A 19,613-nucleotide genomic window follows, 5' to 3' on the forward strand; every position below is an offset into this window, starting at 1 on the left:
ATACATGAAAATTGGTAATTTTGTATTATGGAAGTACGTGATTAATAGGAAAAAAAGGAAACAACAGCTTAGAAACACATTTGGTAGTTGTTAAGGTTTACACCGTATCAAGGCTCCTGCAAATTGAAAAGGAAAACATTGATTCCACAATCACAAAGATCCAACTCATGAAAGGAAAGCTGCAGCCAGCCAGGAAGGAGTCATTTGAAAACTGTTCAACCCCCTAACACTCAAAGAAATACAAAATGAATCGGGTAAAACTTAAGTATATATTAAACTCATTTTTTAAAACAGGATAAGCAACAATGTTATGAAACTTGGAGGCAAACTGCAGTGCTGGTGTTAAAGTAGTCAGCCTCTCAAAAGCAGTTTGGCAGGATGAATCACGCTGTCAAATCATGCCCTTTGGCCCAGTAATCCCTTTTTGTGATAACTAACTTTGAGGAAATAATTTAAAAGAAGGTAAAAGGCATAGATCATGAGGATATTCATTATAATGTTCTTTGTAAAATTAAAGAAATGGAAACAAGCTAAATATCCTGAGGGCATAAGAATGCAGGCTACTTATGGTTTTTTACTTTTCATAAAATGTAGCCATTAAAAATCAATACAAAGACTAACAACATGGCATATGTGCATTATTTAATGTTGCATATAACAAATAATTATGTCTTGGCCTTGATTACAATGAATAGAAAGCTGCACATGTGGACAAGAATGGATAGGAATATGGAAACCTAAAAACAGTTTGATCCATGAGAATATCAGAATTGTGTGTGACACTTTTTATTTTGTTTTAGTCCTATTAATAGTTGTCTTCACTCATTTGTGCTGCTACAACAAAATACCATATACTGGGGGGCTTATAAACAATAAACATTTGTTCCTCACAGTTCTAAAGTCTGAAATGTCCTCAAGATCAAGGTGCTGGCAGATTTGTTTTCTGGTGAGGGCAGTCTTCCTGGTTTGTAGAGCTTTTCACTGTGTCCTCACGTGGTGAAGGGGAGCAAGCTGGCTGTGCGGAGTCTTTTTTATAAGGGCACTAATCTCAATCAGGAGGGCTCTAAACTCATGATTTAAGCACCTCTCAAAGGTCCTACCTCCAGCTACTGTCATGTTGGGGATTAGGTGTCAAGCAATGCATTTTGGGGTGACACAAACATTTAAGCTATGGCAATGTTGTTATTGTATAATATTTTTATGTAATTATAACTTTAAAAAATGAACAGTGAGTCAATATTGTCTCAGACAATAGGCTTAAACTGGAGTGATAATTTTGTAATTAGAAAAGACAAAGAATCATTTGATCCTACCTATCATCAATTCCCATCACTGGTATGGTCGCAGGTGTGGATTCTAAAGTCAGAGTCCTTGTGACTCTCATACCTGGGAGCAGGCGGAAATATTTCAGGTGTTGGGACTGAGAACTGTCATTTTCTGCTTGGAAACTAGCCATCCCTCTATTGATTATGCCTGGGGAGATGCTTCAGAACCTTTAGATATTAAATCTGTGTAAGAGAACAGAGAAATTGGAAGCAAACTGCCTTCCCATTTTAGTATAATTAGCTCTATATTAATATTAAACAATAGCTAGCATTCACTTTGTTCTTATTAAAGGTGTTTCATTACAATTATAATAGTGCTTCATTCTACAAAAGGGCCTATTAAAATATTGTTTATCATTGTTCCCATCTTAAGCTTCAAGTTAGTTTTTTTTTTCCTGTGAATACAAGTGTATAATAAATGAAGACCCAATGGGGAAAACATTGGTATATTTCATTGTGTTTTTCAGTTTAATGTCCCATCACTTGATCTTTTCCTCGGATTGAAAGGCAGTTTCCGCTTTCATTTGTTCACTTATTTTCCAAGTTCGGAATGTACTAGCAGAAATCATCTTCACAGTTAGAAATTTTCCAATTAGCAAAATGGATTTGCCAAGTAGGAAAAAAAGATGGTTGGATGTGCCAAAGCCCCTACCAGCGCCTGCCAGGAAAGCGGATTTGATGTTAATTCCTCTGATGAACATGTTTTTCAGGGTGGATCATCTGTACACATTCTTTGTTCAGTGGTCTCCTGACGTCTACGGGAAAGATGCCAAAGAACAAGGCTTTGTGGTGGTGGAAAAGGAAGAACTGAATATGATCGACAACTTCTTCAGTGAGCCGACCACCAAGAGCTGGGAGGTGAGCGCTCAAGCAGGGCCTGGGCTGTGGTGGTCTTTAAACCACAGTGTTCAGTCAGAATGTTCTTGTGTCCAGGTTCCAAGAGCTCCTTGGCTTGCAAGAAGGTGGGTTCTCTGTGGCCTTTCGACGTTGCTGTGTAATATAACCTTATTCCTGTTTGAAGCTAGTTATATGTGTCAGAAAGACTGCCACCACCACCGGGTCATTTCACTCCACTTTTACACACAGCATGAAATTAAAGCTCCTTAATTTGGCCTGAAAAGCCCCCAGCGTTTTCTTGAGCACTTACTAAACCCTTCCCGTATTAGGGGCACAGTGAAGTGGATAAGGAGGCGTTAGCATTGAGAAGTAGAGATAAATCATTACATTATAATGAGACATCATTGTAGATGAAGTACCAGGCTCTACAAGAGGCAGTAGCCAGTCATCTGAATGGAGCAGGGGGTGCGGGGAAAGCCGCCCAGGAGAAGTGAGCCGAGCTGAGACCAGAAGTGGGAATACAGGCAGTAGTGATGGGAGTGGGATATGGAACATGCTCTAGCCAGAGAGAAAAGTCAGTGCAGGGGAATGATCCAGGGGAGAAACAGCATGGGGCATTTATTTATTTATTTATTTTAAAAAATCTTCACCTGGGGAAATGTTTACTGACCTTGGAGGACAGAATGGGAGAGAGAGAAAAACATCGATGTGAGAGAGAGACATCTGTCGGTTGCCTCCTGTATGCACCCCAACTGGGGATTGAACCCTCAGCCTAGGCACATGCCTTGACCAGGACTGAACCCACAAGCTTTTGTTGTACAGGACGACGCTCCAACCAACTGAGCCACCCAACCAGGGTGCATGGAGCATTTGATGAACTAAGAATTTATTGTGGCTGAAGCATAGGGTGCAAAGCTGGGGAAATAGCAGGAAGTGGAGCTGGAGAAGGAAGTAAGGGCAGGTCATGAAGGATCTATGTACCAAGTGTAGAAGTTCAGTTTGGTTCTTTCCCTAAGGGCAGTAGGAAGGCATGGAGCTGTTTTGAGCCTAGAGAAGTGAACACAGACATGCATTTTAAAGAGCTCTTCCTGGCTGGCAGAAGTACAATAGACTGGAGATGAGCTGCACTTAAGCTCGAAGACCCATTAGGAGGGTCTTGCAGTAATCAATGTTGAGAGAAAATGATTGCTGGAAGAGTAGCAGCAAGGGTAGAAAAAAAAACTGAATGCTTTTGAAAGATGGAAGGTAGAATACACAGGACTTCGTGAGTAATCAATTACATGTGGAAACACAGAGGATGTCAAGGTTGGTCTCCTAGTTTTGAGAGTGGGAACTGAAGGGATAGTGGTGCCTGCTCTTCATTGCAGTAAGGAACACAGCAAGAGGATTAGATCCAGGAGAAAATGCTCTGTGTCGTGGTTTTAATCTAAATTTGAGGGACCTGTGGAATGTCCAAGAGACAACTGAGTATAAAAGTTAGGAAAAGATCTAAAGATACATTCTTTGAAAATCACTAGCAGAGTTGAAGTTACGCGTGTAGAGGAGGTCATCCCAGGACAGTGTGACAATGGGAAGGATCAGGGCTCAGAACAGAACCCTTAAGGATACCAGCATTAAAGGGCCAAAGACATTAGTGCCCACAAAGGTGACTGAGGAGGGGCAGCCGGGGAAGGGGGAGGGAAACAAGGAAAGTCATGTTTTAGAATCCAAGGGAAGGGAATGTTTCAAGCGGTAGGCAGTTGGTCAAAAATGACTCATGCTGTTGTAGAGGAGTCCAAAAAAAAAAAACAAAAAAACAAAAAAAACTAAGCAATGTCTTTTGGATTTAAAACTAAGGAGTGAGTTAGTTCGTGACTTTGTCAAAAGCGGTTTCATTAAAGTGGTAGGTCCAGTAGTTCAAAAAATGAGTGGAGGGTGCGGGGCTAGTAGACGAAATTAGTAACAGGGAGCAAACAACTCAAATTTGGTTTTGGAAAATACAAGTGAGGTAAACTATTAAGCTGGAAGAGGAAGTGCAGTTGGGGAAGGGCTTTTGCTCTTGTTGGAGAGACTTAAACCCTTTTGGATGAGGTCAGCAGGAACGATGGTGTGGAAGATAATGGAATGAGGGAGAAACTATCAGGAGGGGGGATTACCTGAATATCTGCAAGGGATATGGGGGCTTGACCTTAGATTGGTGGTCAGACAGTAGAAAAGAGTAGGGTGTGTGCAAATGAAGTGTAGATTCAGTGGTAGTAAATTTTAAATGATTTCTTTGAAGCAGAAGGGGAGGGCCATGTCCTAGAAGTGAAGGAGGAGTTAGAGGAATATGGAGAAAGTGTGAAATGGCAACTCTGGGGACTAGGAAAAATGCTGAGGAACTGTATGAAGGCCCCCTTGGTATCTGCAGCACACACTGATAATGGCACAAGGCTACAGTGTTAGGTGATGGTCTCCAGAATCATCCAGTGGGCAGTCGGATTCTTCCAAGCTGGGAACCTTGCAGGACTGGAATGACCAATGGTGCTAAGGCTGGCCCCTGAGGGCTAATCCCTTCTAGACCACCAGGGCCTATCATACACACCTTTTCTGTCACTCTTTCCTTTGTCATCCACTCGCCTCAACATCCAGCTCATTGTCACTTTGGTGATGCTTTCTGGAACAGTACCTCCTCCTGCCCTCCTAAGTCTATTGTTCATAACTCTGTAGTATATTGCCCAGCGGTTTTCTTCTTTACATACTTTTCTCCCCACAGATCAAACACTCCTTCTTTGAGACCATTGTGTGAAGATATTAAAGCCTGTCTATTAGGCTGTTCCTCCCTTGACTTTTGTATGTCAGTTGTTTTTGTTCGTTCGTTTGCTTTTCCTTCTGCCTCTCGCCAGGCTTTCTGAGTTCGCTTTGCTTGTCCCTGGAAGTATTTCCTTGGCTCTGCTCATCTGTTGCTCTTCCTTGGATGAGCTCTTGTGTTTTGTGCTGTTGGCTCCACACATCTGCCTCTACCACACACCTCTGGCTCCCAAGCTGCTACTCTAGAGCTCATAATTGCCCCATAGGCACCACTGGAAGTTTCCACCAGGCAGAGACTCTGGGACATTGGCATTCTGGCCGAGGCACCCAGGAATATCAAGTCTTGTCCTCACCTAGAGATCTCTGCCTGAGAGGCCTGCGTGAGATGTGTGCCCAGAGAAAGGCAGGTTTTCTTACCGAGGCTGTGGTCTCTTTCCCCAGCGGAGTTCCAGAAGGAATGTTTAGGTTGCCCTGGGGACATAATCCTTTCCTTACTAGGCCTGAATATTTTGAGCCAAAGCAGCTCTCTTAAGGCCTGTTCTGCCTCTTGGGCCACTAATCCCAGCTCCTTGAATCTCAGCTGTTGACCACTCCAGTGAAAGAAGAGGCCATGCCCACCGGTACCAGAGGGAAAGGAGCTGAAATGGTATTTAGAGAGAGAAAGGTCTGCTTCGGAATCTAGAGCCGAATGGAGTAGGTTGGCCAGTGTGCTGCCGGCCTTCTCCGTGTGAGCCACTGTGCAGACTGAAGATGGCCATCCCTCTAAACCTGCAGGGAAAGAGGAAGGAAATCGTTGGTCTGTTCCTGGCTCCTGGTGCTCTTGCTGTAAGGCATGGTGGAAAGGAAAGAAACTGGAGGGAGAGGTGACTGGACTAATCAGGCCACTTTATCCCTATTTTCTTGCCACGTGGACACAGTTCAGAAGTACAATTTGAACCATGCTAGCAAGTTCCCTCCTGTGCAGGAGCCAGCTCTGCATACTGGCATGCCAGTAAAGCCAAGCCTTTCTCTCCTCTATGGGAGGGGAGGAAGAAGCTTCCTCCCGAGGAGCTGCAGGAGCCTGATCCTCAGCATGTTCTAACAGCTTTCTCCCGAACTTGCTTCTGCTCATACATTCCCATCTCGTTTGGTGGTGCTCCAAGCCAGGAACCTTCCCAGATTCTTCGTCATTATCATATCTAGGCATTCAGTTCTAGGTAGAACCTGGTCAATTCTGTTCTAAAATGTGTGGGGGCCTCAGTCCCTCCTCCCCCCCCACTGCCCCCATCAGCCTGTCGGTGCCCTTCACTTGGACTCCAAAAGGCACCTCCAGTCCCAACCCACCCAGTTGTTCAACCTCCCATATTGCAAGCTCTTTAAGTAAGCTGTGTTTCCTAATTTTATCAAAGCAATACCTGCTTATTTTAGGAAATTATAAAACAAAAATGCAGAAAATTATAAAATAATGTCTGCCCACATGACACTTCTGTACATTTCCTTCTACTTCTCTTTTTCTATTCTGTTTTAAGGTGTTTTCTAGGGGGTGAGGTTGGGGTTAAGTCTTGCTTTTCATGTTTTGCAAAATGGGATCAAGCTCTCTATATAGTTTTGTATCTGGCTTTTCTTGCCTGAAATATTGTGATAAGTATCATATTAAAGATTTTTAAGCTGCATTTTTTAATGGTTGCATAGTATTTATTTTTATCTCAATCATGACTTATTTAATGATTCCAAACTTCCAGGAGTCTTTGTGTTAGTTCGAGGTTTTACAGGGATGAGATCATCTGCAGCTTGTAGTTTCTTGGAAGTAAACTTAACCAGTATAAGGGCACTAAGTTTTTCTCTGACGCCAGCTTGTCAGCAGTGTGAGGGGAACACTTCTGTGCTTCTGCCAACAGAAAATATTACTGTGGCTCTTCTAAAAATTTTTGCTAATTTAAAAGTTGAAAATTATACATTTTAATTTTTTTGGGTATTTTATTTAATCTTTATTGTATTTTTTCACATTACCTTTTAGTCCCCTTAAACCCTCCTCCCCCAGCAGTCACCACACTGTTGTCCACGTCCATGAGGATGGAATGAATATTTGTACGTGTGATCACATCATATCATATATAATGTGTTTGTTTTGCTGTTGTGGTGATGCCAACTCATTTTTTTGCTCAGTTTCCTGAAGGAATCTTCATAGTTTCATCATGCTGTTTGAGCTCTTTATGATTAAAGATATTAATTCTTTGAATCTTGTATTTTTGACAGATATTTTCCTAGTTATCTGTCTCTTCATTTTATTTATGCATTTGTTATGGTTTTTGACTACAGTACTTTGATATATAGTTGGCCCTATACAGTCTATTTAAACTTCTATCCATTCTGCAGTTGATTTATTGATGTATGATAGGTAGTATTTTCGTCATTTTTTTCAGCACTGTTTAATGATTTGTGATGTTTTCCTCATCATGTTTAAAAACCTTGTATATGTTCTGTGCTATCTATACATTTAACTTGTTTTATAAATAAGCACTCAAGCAAGTGATCACAAGCCTGGTCTATGTTTAAAACACCCACTGGTTCTCCATTGCCCGTAGCAGTCATTACCCACCTGGCCAACCATCCAAACGACCACTTGGAAAAAAAAATTTTTTTTTTAACTGAATCCTAGGCCCCTGTCACTAGAGACATTAATTCAGTGGGTCTGGGGAGGAATGTTGGACTCCGTATTTTTAAAAGCTCTTAGATGATTTTGAAGAACAGACAGGTTTTATAAATACTGCCCTATAAGTTCTAAGACCCTTCATGGCTTCAAGATTCTTCATTTTCTCCACTCCTCCTCCCTCCCCAGCCTCTTCTCTACTTCCCTTGCTCTCTATTCTCAGGCCACAGTGAACATAGAGCACAGCTGTGTGCTCCTGCTGTGCCGTTTACCTGAACATCTCCCCATACCCCACCTTTGCTCTCAAACTGAGTAAGCCATCTCAGAACTCTCTAGGTGGCCCCAACCTCCTTTGAGCTGCTGTTAGCATTTGTATCACATGGAGTAGCATTCATTTATTTATAAATGTCTTCTCTCCTGTCTCCTCACCCACCAGAAACTAAAGGCTATTTTGTGTCCCTGTGCCTGGCAAAGCACCTGGCACCACCATCATATAGAAAGCATGCAATAAATGTTAGCTCTCTTATTTCACTTAGCATAATATTCTCCAGGTCCATCCATGCTGTTGCAAAGGATAAGAGTTCCTTTTTTCACAGCTGCATAGTATTCTGGTGTGTAAACGCGTCACATCTTTCTAAGCAAAATAAACCAAATCAGAGAAAGACAAATACCATATGATCTCACTCGTATGTGGAATCTGATGAACAAAATAAACTTACAAACAAAATAAAACCAGAGGCATGGACACATGGAACAGACTGATAGACCTCAAGGGGGAGGTGGTGAGGGATGGGAAGAAATTAACCAAGAACATACTTGCATGTATGCATGGCCCATGGACACAGATAACAATGTGGTGAAAGCCGGGGGTGGGATGCTGCTGGGTGGAGGAAGACAAATGAGGGGGGAATGAGGGACATCTGTAGTAGTGTCAACAATAAAAAAAGCTAGCTGTCATGAAGTGTCAGGTACTTAAAGGAATGCCATCTCACTGGCACAACATCCTGGTGATTCTGCCCCGGATTGTGTTCAGGCTCTCACACTTAAGAATGAGTTCTGGCCAACCTGGGACTGACCAGAGGTATCTATCTGCCAGAGTCCTCATTAGAGCTGACCCCCTGATGAGCTATGCAAGAGCACTTCCATCCCCTCAGTGGGACCAAAAGGCCATTTTGGACCTGGAAACATCACAGAAAGATCACTGAGAATTGATCCACGGTGTTCTGCATTTCTTTCCACCTCCCCTGACATTGGATCTGGGGAGTAGAGCCCAGCTCACCATGCTTCATTAAGATTAATATCCTAAATTTGTGGGAAACACAAAACACCATACATAGGTGATATGGTTTAGAACTGTACACTTGAAACCTATGTAATTTTATTAGTCCATGTCACTCCAATAAAATTTTAAATTTTTTTAAAGATTAATATCCTAAAAAGTATAAAGGTTTATCTTCTTTTTTACTTTGCCAGCTGTTGTGAAAAACAATCTAAAATGACATTCTTCCCATCTTCATATAAACTAGATATTTTCACATTTTTTTAAGTTGCTCCCACTTCACAAAGAGGACATGATGTGGAAGTGAAATGCCATTGTTCTAAGTATAATGAACCTCTGGTAAAGGCTCTTTTTCATCCTTCCCGTGAGATTCAAACTGGTGTCAGGGAAATTACGTAAAATTTAAAATGGAGGTTTAGCTTTAGAGAAGGTGCTGAAAAAAAAAAAAAACTCTGGAAAGGCGGGGTTAGAAAAGCTAGCTTAGCCCGAGGACAGTTAGGAAGAAAAATATAGGAAGGAAAGGAAAAAAGAAAAAACAATGGTCTTTGTTGTACAGTTAGGAAACCACCGTTTCAAAGGTAAAGTGTCATTTTACAGCCTCGCAGCTATGCCTGGCAGGAAGTTTGTGTTTGCTCTAAATCCTAATTTGGGCGTGTTCCTGTAGAAATGTTGAACCTTCTCCTAAGGGAAACAGAAACTCAACCATGCAGGAAACTAGATACTGCAAAAACAGTGTGGCTCCGCGTGGTTACAAGTAACCGTGTGTGCAGGCAGATAGAGGAAAAGAAACCTCTTCCTCTTTAGAAAGTGAGCAGGCAGTGCTCACCGGATCACAATGAGAGTCCGAAGACTGCCCGTGGACATTCAGATTTTCTATTGTGCCAGACCTAACCAAGAACCTTTTGTGAAGGTATGTTGGAGTGCCTGAGAGCTAATTAGGTGCCTGGGAATCTTCAGAGATATGCCACTCAGTATGTTTTGAAATGTTTTCTTAAATAGAAAGGATTGTGCTGACATTTCAACCAGAGCAGGTATTTTATTTGTTTTGAAGATGGGTATGGTGTGGTTTGCCCCACTTTTCGGAGTCAAAAAGTTTGTTTTGTTTTTTTTTCTTTCCACAGCCTTATTTTGAACCTGTGTGAAATGTAGAGTTCACACACACACACACACACACACACACACACATACACACACACATACAAATGTGCTTTATTTAATACATTGACAGTTCTGGATATGTGATTCTTTAATAGTGTTTCTTAAAGAATTTCCTCTTGTGAAAAGATGGTAAAATGTATAAGCTAATTTTCTTACCTGTAAGTCTGGCACAGGTGGCAGCAGGTACTTTATATCTGTGACCATGCATTTCAGAAATTGAGTAGTGCATTATCTGACAACTTTTACTAGATATAAATTAAATGTTTTTCTCTATAATGCAGAAGTCATTCATACTGGTACCCAGGAATTTTAGCGAATTAGTCACTTTATATATATCTTCAATTTCAAAATAATTCGGTGAGTTATCCATACTTTAGGAGGGGCAAAAAAAAAAAAAAGAACTTTAAGGGGAAATTTACTTTGGTAGTTTTTAAGCATAGTTACAATGAAATAATTAATCTTGTGTACAACACCATATTTCTCAGTTTTGAAGGGAAGTCTACTTTGGTAGTTTCTGAACTATACGTAAAGAACCATAACCCAGTTGTAATTTAGACTACATTTGTGTTTCTTTGGGTTGTTGCTCTGGTAGGTATTACCATCCGTCATTTCTATCAGGGTTGGTTGCTATGTGCACAATTTTAAGGGAAAACATTAGGAGTCTTACTTAAAAAAAACAAAATAAACCTACTTTATCTTTCCAATGTCCCTGTTTATAGAAGACTTACTCATAGAATGATCTCTGATTCGTCCCTTAGCAATGCAGATTTAGGTGCATGCTGAAGAAGAATAAAGGGCATTCCAGGGGTGTAAGTAGTTTGTGGAGTTCCACATAGTTCTTGCTCAAGGACTGAGCAGTCCTCAGCAATAGTAAAGGAGAAAACCTGTAGCTTCAGTTTGTACATATTAAGTGACTCAGCTGTGCTGTGTTAAATTCTGCATTTGTCCTGAAGTTGAAAAATTAGCCATTTCCCAAAGTTCCAGTTCAATGTGTGTCCTGCTGCTGGAACTCCACCTGTTGTGGGAAAAGCAGGTGCATCGGGGGGCAGGTGTTGGCTTATTTGTTTTCTGCGTTTCAGATCATCACTGTCGAGGAGGCAAAGCGCAGAAAGAGCACGTGCAGCTGCTACGAAGATGACGACGACACGGCCCTGCCGACTCTGCAGCCCCACAGCGCGCTCCTGGAGAACATGCACATTGAGCAGGTGGTCCTCTCTGGGGACTCAGGATGGGGATCTTCCAGCCTTAAAAAGCCCCTCCCAACCCTGACCACATTGCTCGTTTGTTCTGGGTGAAGGGTGAGCCAGGTTTTAAAGGAAGATGACCAGAGAGGACATCAATCTCCCAGACCTGAATGAAAAGCCGTTTCTAGTTTCAAAACAGTTTTTAATGTATCCTACCATAGTCCTAGAATACTTAGGGTCCAAATTTGTCCTTGTGATTACTGCCGAGCTCCAGTGTTATTCATTTACTAGGCTCAATAAAAACCACATAGCAAATACACTTTATTTGCTTTATGAAAACTACCAACCTGTAGGAAGATTTTTCCTTTTTCTGTAGTTTTCCACGTGTACTTTATATTTTCTGAAAATGTATTACTTCTGTTCTATGAAATATATAATGTGCTTGCATTTGACCTTTAGTTAGGAATCTCTTCCACTTGCCCCATCAATCAGCTTAGACATGAATTTCAGTGACCGTAATGAATCATCAAGTTCAACTCCCTCAATTTACAAATGAGTCTACAAAGGCCCAGGAAAGCCAAGAAATTTGACCAAACAGTTGCAGAAATGGGGTTTAATCTAACACTAGAACTGATGTTCAGCATTCTGAAGACTTCGGTACTTCGTAGCCTCCATTGTTAGTGTTTTTGAAGAGATGTATTATTGGTATTTATAGCAGTCAAGTTTAACCTAAAGATTAATGTAGTGAAAGATTCAGGTGCAATGTGGGCAGACTACATCTGAGTACTGGCGTAAAATACTGTTTTTTTTTGTTGTCACTTCTGTGGGAGCTGCAGTTGTCAGCAGCAGCTCTGAGCCTTTGAGGGTTTAGAAAGAACAACTGAAGAAACATGCACTATCTGGTGAAAGCCAGGTTGAAGTGTAAAACAGAATACATTTAATTCATACTTCTTGATCAAGCAAGGGGCTCTGTCTCCCAATGTCTAATGGCATAGTGAACCCACAGTAAGGCCCACAAGGGTAAAAGCATGCTCTGGGCAGTATTCTGCTAAGGTAAACACCACCAAGAAATGATTTTCCCTTCTCTTTCTTGGTTTATAGTAGTAAATATTTGCCAGAGTAAAGGGGAACACTATGGAAATTCGTCTAATTTTAAGTTTGATCCAGAGGCACATACTTCGTGCTGCAAGTTCATGAGTGATTTCTGGGTGAACTGTATATTTACATGTCCATCTTTGGATTCACAGCTGGCCCGACGCCTTCCAGCAAGGGTGCAAGGGTATCCATGGAGACTCGCATATAGCACATTGGAGCACGGGACCAGCTTGAAAACTCTCTATCGGAAATCAGCATCACTAGACAGTCCTGTCCTATTGGTCATCAAAGATATGGATAATCAGGTGAGGCTTGTTCTTCTCTTAGGAAACATTTTTTAAATGAAGATCTTATGGAAATTTTCAAACTTACACAACAGTAGAGGAACAGGTACAATGAACTCCCATCACTGAAATTCCACAGGTTAGGATTTTGCCACATAAGCTATATCTGCCTTTTCTTTGTTGGTTTTTCTTTGCTAAAGCATTTTGAAGTAAATCCAAATTATTGTCATACCTCAGAATGCCTCTCTTAAAAAAAGAAAATGGAGCATATTTTAAAATAAAGTCAACTTTTAGGGAGTTTTTTTTTTTTTTTTTTTTTTTGTATGTACTTATAGTAGAAAGCTATGACACTCTACAGCCTAAAGCTGGAGAAGTTGGAGAAAAATCATTTCTGGATTTAGAGTTAATTGCAGAAAGAAGTTCCAGTGGCGTAGCAGAACATTTTCCTAGGTGGCTGAAGCAGTGCCCTCAAACCTTGCCTGCATGGCTGCTGAGATGGAGAGCCAGTCCAGGCCATGGTGTGCTGTACTGGAAGGGCCCAGTTGTTATGAAACAGCAGGGAGAATGCTCTGTACCATGGCTCGCTGCACTTTTACCTCTGTTGCAGTCAGTGATGGGTGAAATCTAGATAGTTCCCCCATCTACCTGACACTAATACTTCTCACCTCAATTAACTTGGTGTGCAAATAGAATCTTCCTTAGATTCTTTTATATACTACCTAGGCAGGCTCCTGCTTCACAAAAGGAAGGCATCTTTCAAGTCTGTTCTTTATTTATTTCTGTTTTGTCTGTGTTGTACCTAAGAAGAAATTCCTTTACATTTTTAAGCTATGAGTCATTCTTTTCTCTTTCTGGTATTAAAGCAGGTTTTACTCAACCATTCATTCATTCACTCATAAAATGTATAATGAGTGCCTGTTATATGTGGGACATTATTAAGCACTGAGGAGCTTGCTGTGAAGCCATATAATTGGGGTCATTTTAGGGGAAATAGTTCTTCACTGTCATAACTTGCCTTGGGAATAATAAGCAGAGAAATGGGATATTGAGGCATCTTTCTCAACCATGTTCTTTCCCTGGCACTTCATTGCCATGTAAGAATTCTGCAGAGTAGTTTAGCTGTTATTTTTGTTACTGTTATTATTTCCTGATTGATGACATTTAATCATGATCCAGCTGAACAGTAGGTTGGGTCAAGTTAAATATTAAAACTAGTAGTAGCAGAGCTTTAAAGTTGAATTATTTAGGGATTTCGTGGAATGTCTGAGAAGTTGGGCGCAATGTTTTCAATGAGATATGACTAGGTGGTTTTAGACCACATACACAGATGTCAGCATAAGACAACAGACTTGTTGGAGAATGCGTTGGATGCATAGAGCGGGTATCAATGCAGCACAGTGTCACCCAGCTTCCTGTTAGCAGAGATGTGAAAGGAGGCGTATACCTGAAGGTTGCACTCTCTGTGGGGTGGATCTTACCGAATCTGGTGCCTTCAAGTCACGTGTATTGTTTGAAGACAGCTAAATTCTAACTTGCTTACCCCATCCCATCGGCCCCCTAGGCAAGAATGTGGTTTTGCTGTGTTTGAGAACATAGTAGAACAAAACTTATAAATTTATCTGGAAATGAATTATATAAAAATTTAATATAAAAATATCATGTACACAGAATGGCAGCAATAAGGAGCACAGCCAATTCAGTCCCAAGTGAAACAACCATACTAGTGGAAATTACAAAAATAATAATCACTTAAAGTCTCTGGAAACTGTCCTACGGGCATACAAGTGAAGAAACATTTATTCAAGAAAACAGACTAAATCTTGGTACTAACAGTGAGATCCTGTGGCACTTGAAGCACAGCTTGCATCCTCCACTCAGCCCCCAGTTCAGACTGACAGAAGCATCACTCTGGGCATGTGTGCATCAGAAGGTGGGGCTCCCTCTGCCCCAGCTGCCAGGCAGGGTTCCCAGCGCTTCTCATCCCTGCCTGAGATCACTGTTTCATAAGCTAAATTCCATGCAAGTGTGCCCTAGAGGGAAAGGACTCTTCATCCACCCTGCCCTTACTCACAGGGCAGATGCCATACATTAGGCATAGCAGGCTGAGAATACAGGGGTCTCTGCTGCCTTTGTCCCAGTCAGTAGGGCAGAGTTCCCTGCCAGGTGAGGCGAGCCAGGGCCAGCCTCTACCCTGCCCAGCCTCCTGCTCATAAAACAAGATTCTTTGAAAGAAGTAAGCCATTGTCCAGCCTCAGCTCCAGAGCAGAGCCCCTAGTTCCTAGCTCCAGGGGAAGAGACAGACCATAAGATGCAGAGCTCTGAAGCTCTCCTCAGAGGAACTGACTTTATGTAGAACTGTATTGGGAGGTTCAAGCTAAAGGGCCTCTAGAAACAGTGCAAAACAATTATGAGGAGGCTGGTAGCTCCATAAAGGCAACAAGCTCAACTGTAGACCATCTAGTTTACCAGAGAGAAGCAGGGAAAGAGACAGCCAAGGAGAGCCTTCCTGGAGTCAGCATAGACTGACCAAACGAACTAGCCCTGCAAAGGGGCCCGAATTTCACTGAATCAGACTGGAGTAATTTATACAACAAGGCATGGTGCAAAGCAAGAGCGATTATCGTGCAATTAATAGTCTGATTTATATAACTTAATTTCAGTAGGTATAGAAATGTTAATCCTATGTTGCTCTATTATATCATTCCACTTTTTGTGGTAATTTGTTTTACATATTACATTGATATAAACCCAACAATAAATTGTTATGATTACTACTTTATATAATTTTTTATCTACTAAAGAGGCTGAAAGAAAAAAGGAAAGCAAATATACATTTATGGGGTTTTTCTTTTTTTAATATTTACCTTTCTTTATCACTTCTGTTTATCTTCATTTATTCTCATGGATTCCTTTGTTCTGTCATTGTCAAATATATTAAATTTTTTATGTTATAGACGCAACAATATTATGGATGCATACTGTTTTACACAGTTGCTTTCTAAAAAGTTTATAGGAAAAAGAAAATGGACATTTTCTTACATAACTACAATGCTATAAACCTAACAAAATTAACAGTAATTCTCTAGTATTATCCAATCCCCAGTCCTTAAACAGATTTCCATGACTGCTAAGAAAATTTTAGCAACTAAAAATATAATTAGTTAGATTCTTGTGGAGGATAAAAGAGTAAGGATGACTTTTCCTATTCATTGATTAGACTGGAGCCCACTTTTTTCTATGCACGTGCTTTAAAAGAGATGCCTATCTCATTGTATTTTAGTTCCTTTACTAGAAGATAACCAGAAGGGAAATGGATTTTTTATTTTGTTTGTTTGTTTGTTCTTAGCAGCTCTATGGAGAGGTTTGGTAGCAGGAAGTCTGAAGAACATTGGTTAGAAAGGGTTTCTAGACTTCTACTCTACATAATTTTTAGTATTTCAGGGAGCCAGGAACTGAGTCTAATTGGTAAAGAAGGGGTCCCACAATGATTATATAGTTCAGTTAAAATAATTTTGACAAATTACAACGTTTTTCAGATAACCCCCATTGAAAGCAGCACTTCTCAATAGGAATTTGGAGTAGAAGGTATATCAGAATTAACCAGGACATTTTCAAACTACATGTACTCACTCTTGCCAACCCTCACTCTGGCAAGTACTGATCAGGATCTGAGCAGAAACACAGGAAGCTGAAGCAGTCAATGTGTGCATTCTGAAAATCATGCTTCTTCCAATTCCCAACAAGAAAAAATAGAAGAATTATTGATTCTGATACATCTAAATCACCTTTAAAGCCCATGGTACATGGAATTGTTATTGTTTTTTCTTAAAAGCCAATTTGGACAAGATATATTGGATCAGTCATGTTATGGATACAGTTTTAATAAGCATATTGAGAACTCATCTTTACAAATTAAAGGAGAGAAAAATGTATTTTCTCTGGGGAAATATCTGGCTACAATTCCACTTACAAAACATGTAAAAGATATGACTTTGTTCTCTCAACCACTCATTTCTGTGTGCAAGATGCTTCTTGTTGTTTTATGTTCCCAGTATGTCATCTGTAGTCACTAAAGGAAATTTGTCTCCCTAGTGGACTTTGGAAGTCTTTTAAAATTGAAACAATTGTTGGCCTTTGGCAAATAAGGTCTCTGAGCCACTTAGGTTCCTATTAGAGCTGGGGACATTTGATATGTAGTAATCCCTCTCTATATAGTGGTTCACTTATCACGACCTCACTGTATCACAGGATTTTAAAAAGTATTATATTTAATTATTTATCGTGATTTTTCGCTATGTCGCAGGATTTTGCAGTACTGTATATGTATGTTAAAGTAACATAGGTTTAAGAGTGTAGCATAAGTTTAAGAATATAAGCAGTGTTTATAAAAGTGTGGAAAAGGTTAATAAGGGACTGGGAAAGGTTAATAAGGGACTAGGAAGGGTTTATAAAGCCTTAAAATATATATAAATACTAAAATAAATGTAAGGTTCCTACTTCGCAGATTTTCACCTATTGCAGGGGCATCTAGAACTTAATACCCGCGATAAGTGAGGGAATACTGTATCTCTTCGTTGGTGGTCTTTGTTCTTTAAGAGCTCTGATTTAGTAATGATCTTTGCTGAAAGAGGACTGTGTTAAAATATTTACTAAAGTCTTTCTTTGGGTGGTTTAGGTTTGAAAGTAAGTAACTTTTCTGTTTTCTTTTCCCAGATTTTTGGAGCATATGCCACCCATCCTTTCAAGTTCAGTGACCACTATTATGGCACAGGCGAAACTTTTCTCTACACATTTAGCCCCAATTTCAAGGTACCTATATGGACAGAATATCTGATTTCCCCACATCACAGTGTCAGGGGCGTGGGTGAGGTTGGAGGTAGGGAGCAGTTGCTGGAGCCACAGCTGTCCTGGAACCTCATCTGAACTCACCGTGCCCAGGTCAGCCCCTGATGACTGTAGCACACAAACTGCTTAGGGGCCTGTCATCGACCTTGGGAACTGCTCTTCTGCATGTTCTGGGATCCAGAGAGGGCTTGCAAGTCAGAGTCACGTGAGCCCAAGAGATCTTTCTGACTTCATAACCCCTTTGGAGATCACATCCTGCCAGTGGGTAGTTATAGACGTGCTATTCTAATGTTCCGTTCTGTCTTGTGTTTCTACCCTAAGGTCTTCAAGTGGAGTGGAGAAAACTCGTATTTTATCAATGGAGACATAAGTTCTTTAGAACTTGGTGGTGGAGGGTAAGATTTCTGTTGTTGTTATTAATTTACCACCTGACCTGAGTGGGTCTGTTTTGACCCAGGCAATTGCAACTTTGGTTTCAGGTGATTTTAGCAAGTCCATGTACTTAAATTAATTAGGACAGGGGCCTAATATATGGCACTAAGAGTCAGAGATAAACTGATCTATTTACGTGTGTAAATGAGGGACTACTACCACTTGTCTTTTAGGAAAGAGAGGTCATTTAAATGAAGTAAAGGGAATGTACCCTTTGTTTTACAAGCAGTTTAGGGTTTTTGTCTGTCTCAAGAAGACTGGGGCAAGGGAGGACAGCATCAGATTGAAATGTTTTCACCTTTTTTTTTTTTAACCTTTTCAGGGGACGATTTGGTTTATGGCTGGATGCTGATTTATACCATGGACGAAGCAATTCCTGCAGCACTTTCAATAACGATATTCTTTCCAAAAAGGAAGACTTCATAGTTCAGGACCTTGAGGTATGGACATTCGAGTGAAACTCCGGCTGCCTTACAATGCAACATTAAAAACTCTGGGTTTGATCAGCCCCCCTAAAGCTGGCTGGAAGACAAAGTGCTCGCCTAGACTGCCTCATGCCACCATGATGCTTTCTTTCTGCCAGCATCGCAGAGCATGATCACATTGCAGAGAGAGCCTGAAGGGCGCGTGCACAGGGCAGACACCAGCCAGAGAGATTTGAAGTCCAGGTTGTTGAAAGACGTTGTACTCCCACTTTCTTCAAATCCATACAGTGAGGAATCAGAGTATTTATAGATGTATGAGTTGAATGCAATTTTTATTTTTGGTAACTGTGAAAAAAAAAAGATACTGTGGAAATATATACATGCCTTGTGTATTTATCAACATAACTTTCATTACCAAAATGTATAGCATACTGTTCTTTGCCATGGAGAAGGTTAGTCTCATTTAGAAAAATTGAAAGTGCACAGCACTTAAAGGGATATGTATATGATTTTTTTAAAAACTTTTATTTATTATTTCTAGTATATTATCTGAAATGTGTTGCCAGTTTTTTTCTTTTAATGTGTCAAATCGTGAAATAAAAATATGTGCTATGTTTGGCAACAATTCCATTTGATTTATATAGTTTTATATTGAGCTTTTTTTTGCCCTGATTGTTTAGGGTGATAGATCTTAAACAGCATTATATATATATATATATATATATATATATATATATATATATATATGCTTAATTATGACTTTAAAAAACTCATCACCAATGTTTATTGATTTGACTATTGTAGGCCAGCTCTCCAGTTAGTCATTAAAAAGGTACATTTTTAATTACTTATTCTGAACATAGTTGTGTAAAGAAGAATAAGCCATTTCTCATGGCTATAACTTGATCTATACAGAAGTGGATACCATTATGAACCTAGGCTAGAACAGATCCTGCTTTTGAAAAAAAAATGTTTTGCTTATTATAATATCATTTTTGTTAGTAACAAAAACTTAATTTTCATAGTGTTTTTTGCATAATTTCCCCCTAGTTTTTACACTAACAAACAGGCCTCTGTTTTTAAAGGGACTGTTTTTTATCAAATGGAAAATATCAAATTAGCCCAACTAACTACCTTGGTTTCTAGACTCTTGAGAAAAAACAATGCAAAGAAATGTATTCATACCAAATTTGGAATAAAAAGTAAAACCTATTTTTTAACATCAGTCCATTTTCACATTATAAAACAGTTTTATTAAATATGATAATAAAAAGTTGTTAAAAAGTTAACCAATATTATTGATTGCCAGAGTTTTATGAAAGCCAAAGACTGCTAATGTAAAAAATTTTCA

The 19,613-nt window shown here is 40.0% G+C and overlaps 1 protein-coding gene across 4 annotated transcripts in view; it reads left to right on the forward strand.

The window, feature by feature from the left end:
• The window catches only part of NCOA7 (nuclear receptor coactivator 7), a 129,896-nt gene extending 110,939 nt beyond the window's left edge, over positions 1 to 18,957 (forward strand). For 3 of the 4 annotated variants that reach the window (XM_090279816.1, XM_090279817.1, XM_090279818.1), the window contains 6 exons: positions 2,036 to 2,183; positions 11,077 to 11,202; positions 12,429 to 12,581; positions 17,274 to 17,369; positions 17,727 to 17,800; positions 18,160 to 18,957. In XM_090279816.1, coding sequence (XP_090135942.1) covers positions 2,036 to 2,183; positions 11,077 to 11,202; positions 12,429 to 12,581; positions 17,274 to 17,369; positions 17,727 to 17,800; positions 18,160 to 18,295 — 733 coding nt within the window. In that variant the 3' untranslated portion in view covers positions 18,296 to 18,957. Of the gene's footprint in view, positions 1 to 2,035; positions 2,184 to 9,269; positions 9,750 to 11,076; positions 11,203 to 12,428; positions 12,582 to 17,273; positions 17,370 to 17,726; positions 17,801 to 18,159 lie in introns of those variants that run through there. The other variant, XM_090279819.1, reaches the window with a different exon arrangement.
• Positions 18,958 to 19,613: the final 656 nt, after the last annotated feature.

The sequence above is a fragment of the Furipterus horrens genome, unplaced genomic scaffold (assembly GCF_987537825.1).
Source record: "Furipterus horrens unplaced genomic scaffold, mFurHor1.1.pri manual_scaffold_6, whole genome shotgun sequence".
Lineage (NCBI taxonomy): Eukaryota > Metazoa > Chordata > Mammalia > Chiroptera > Furipteridae > Furipterus > Furipterus horrens.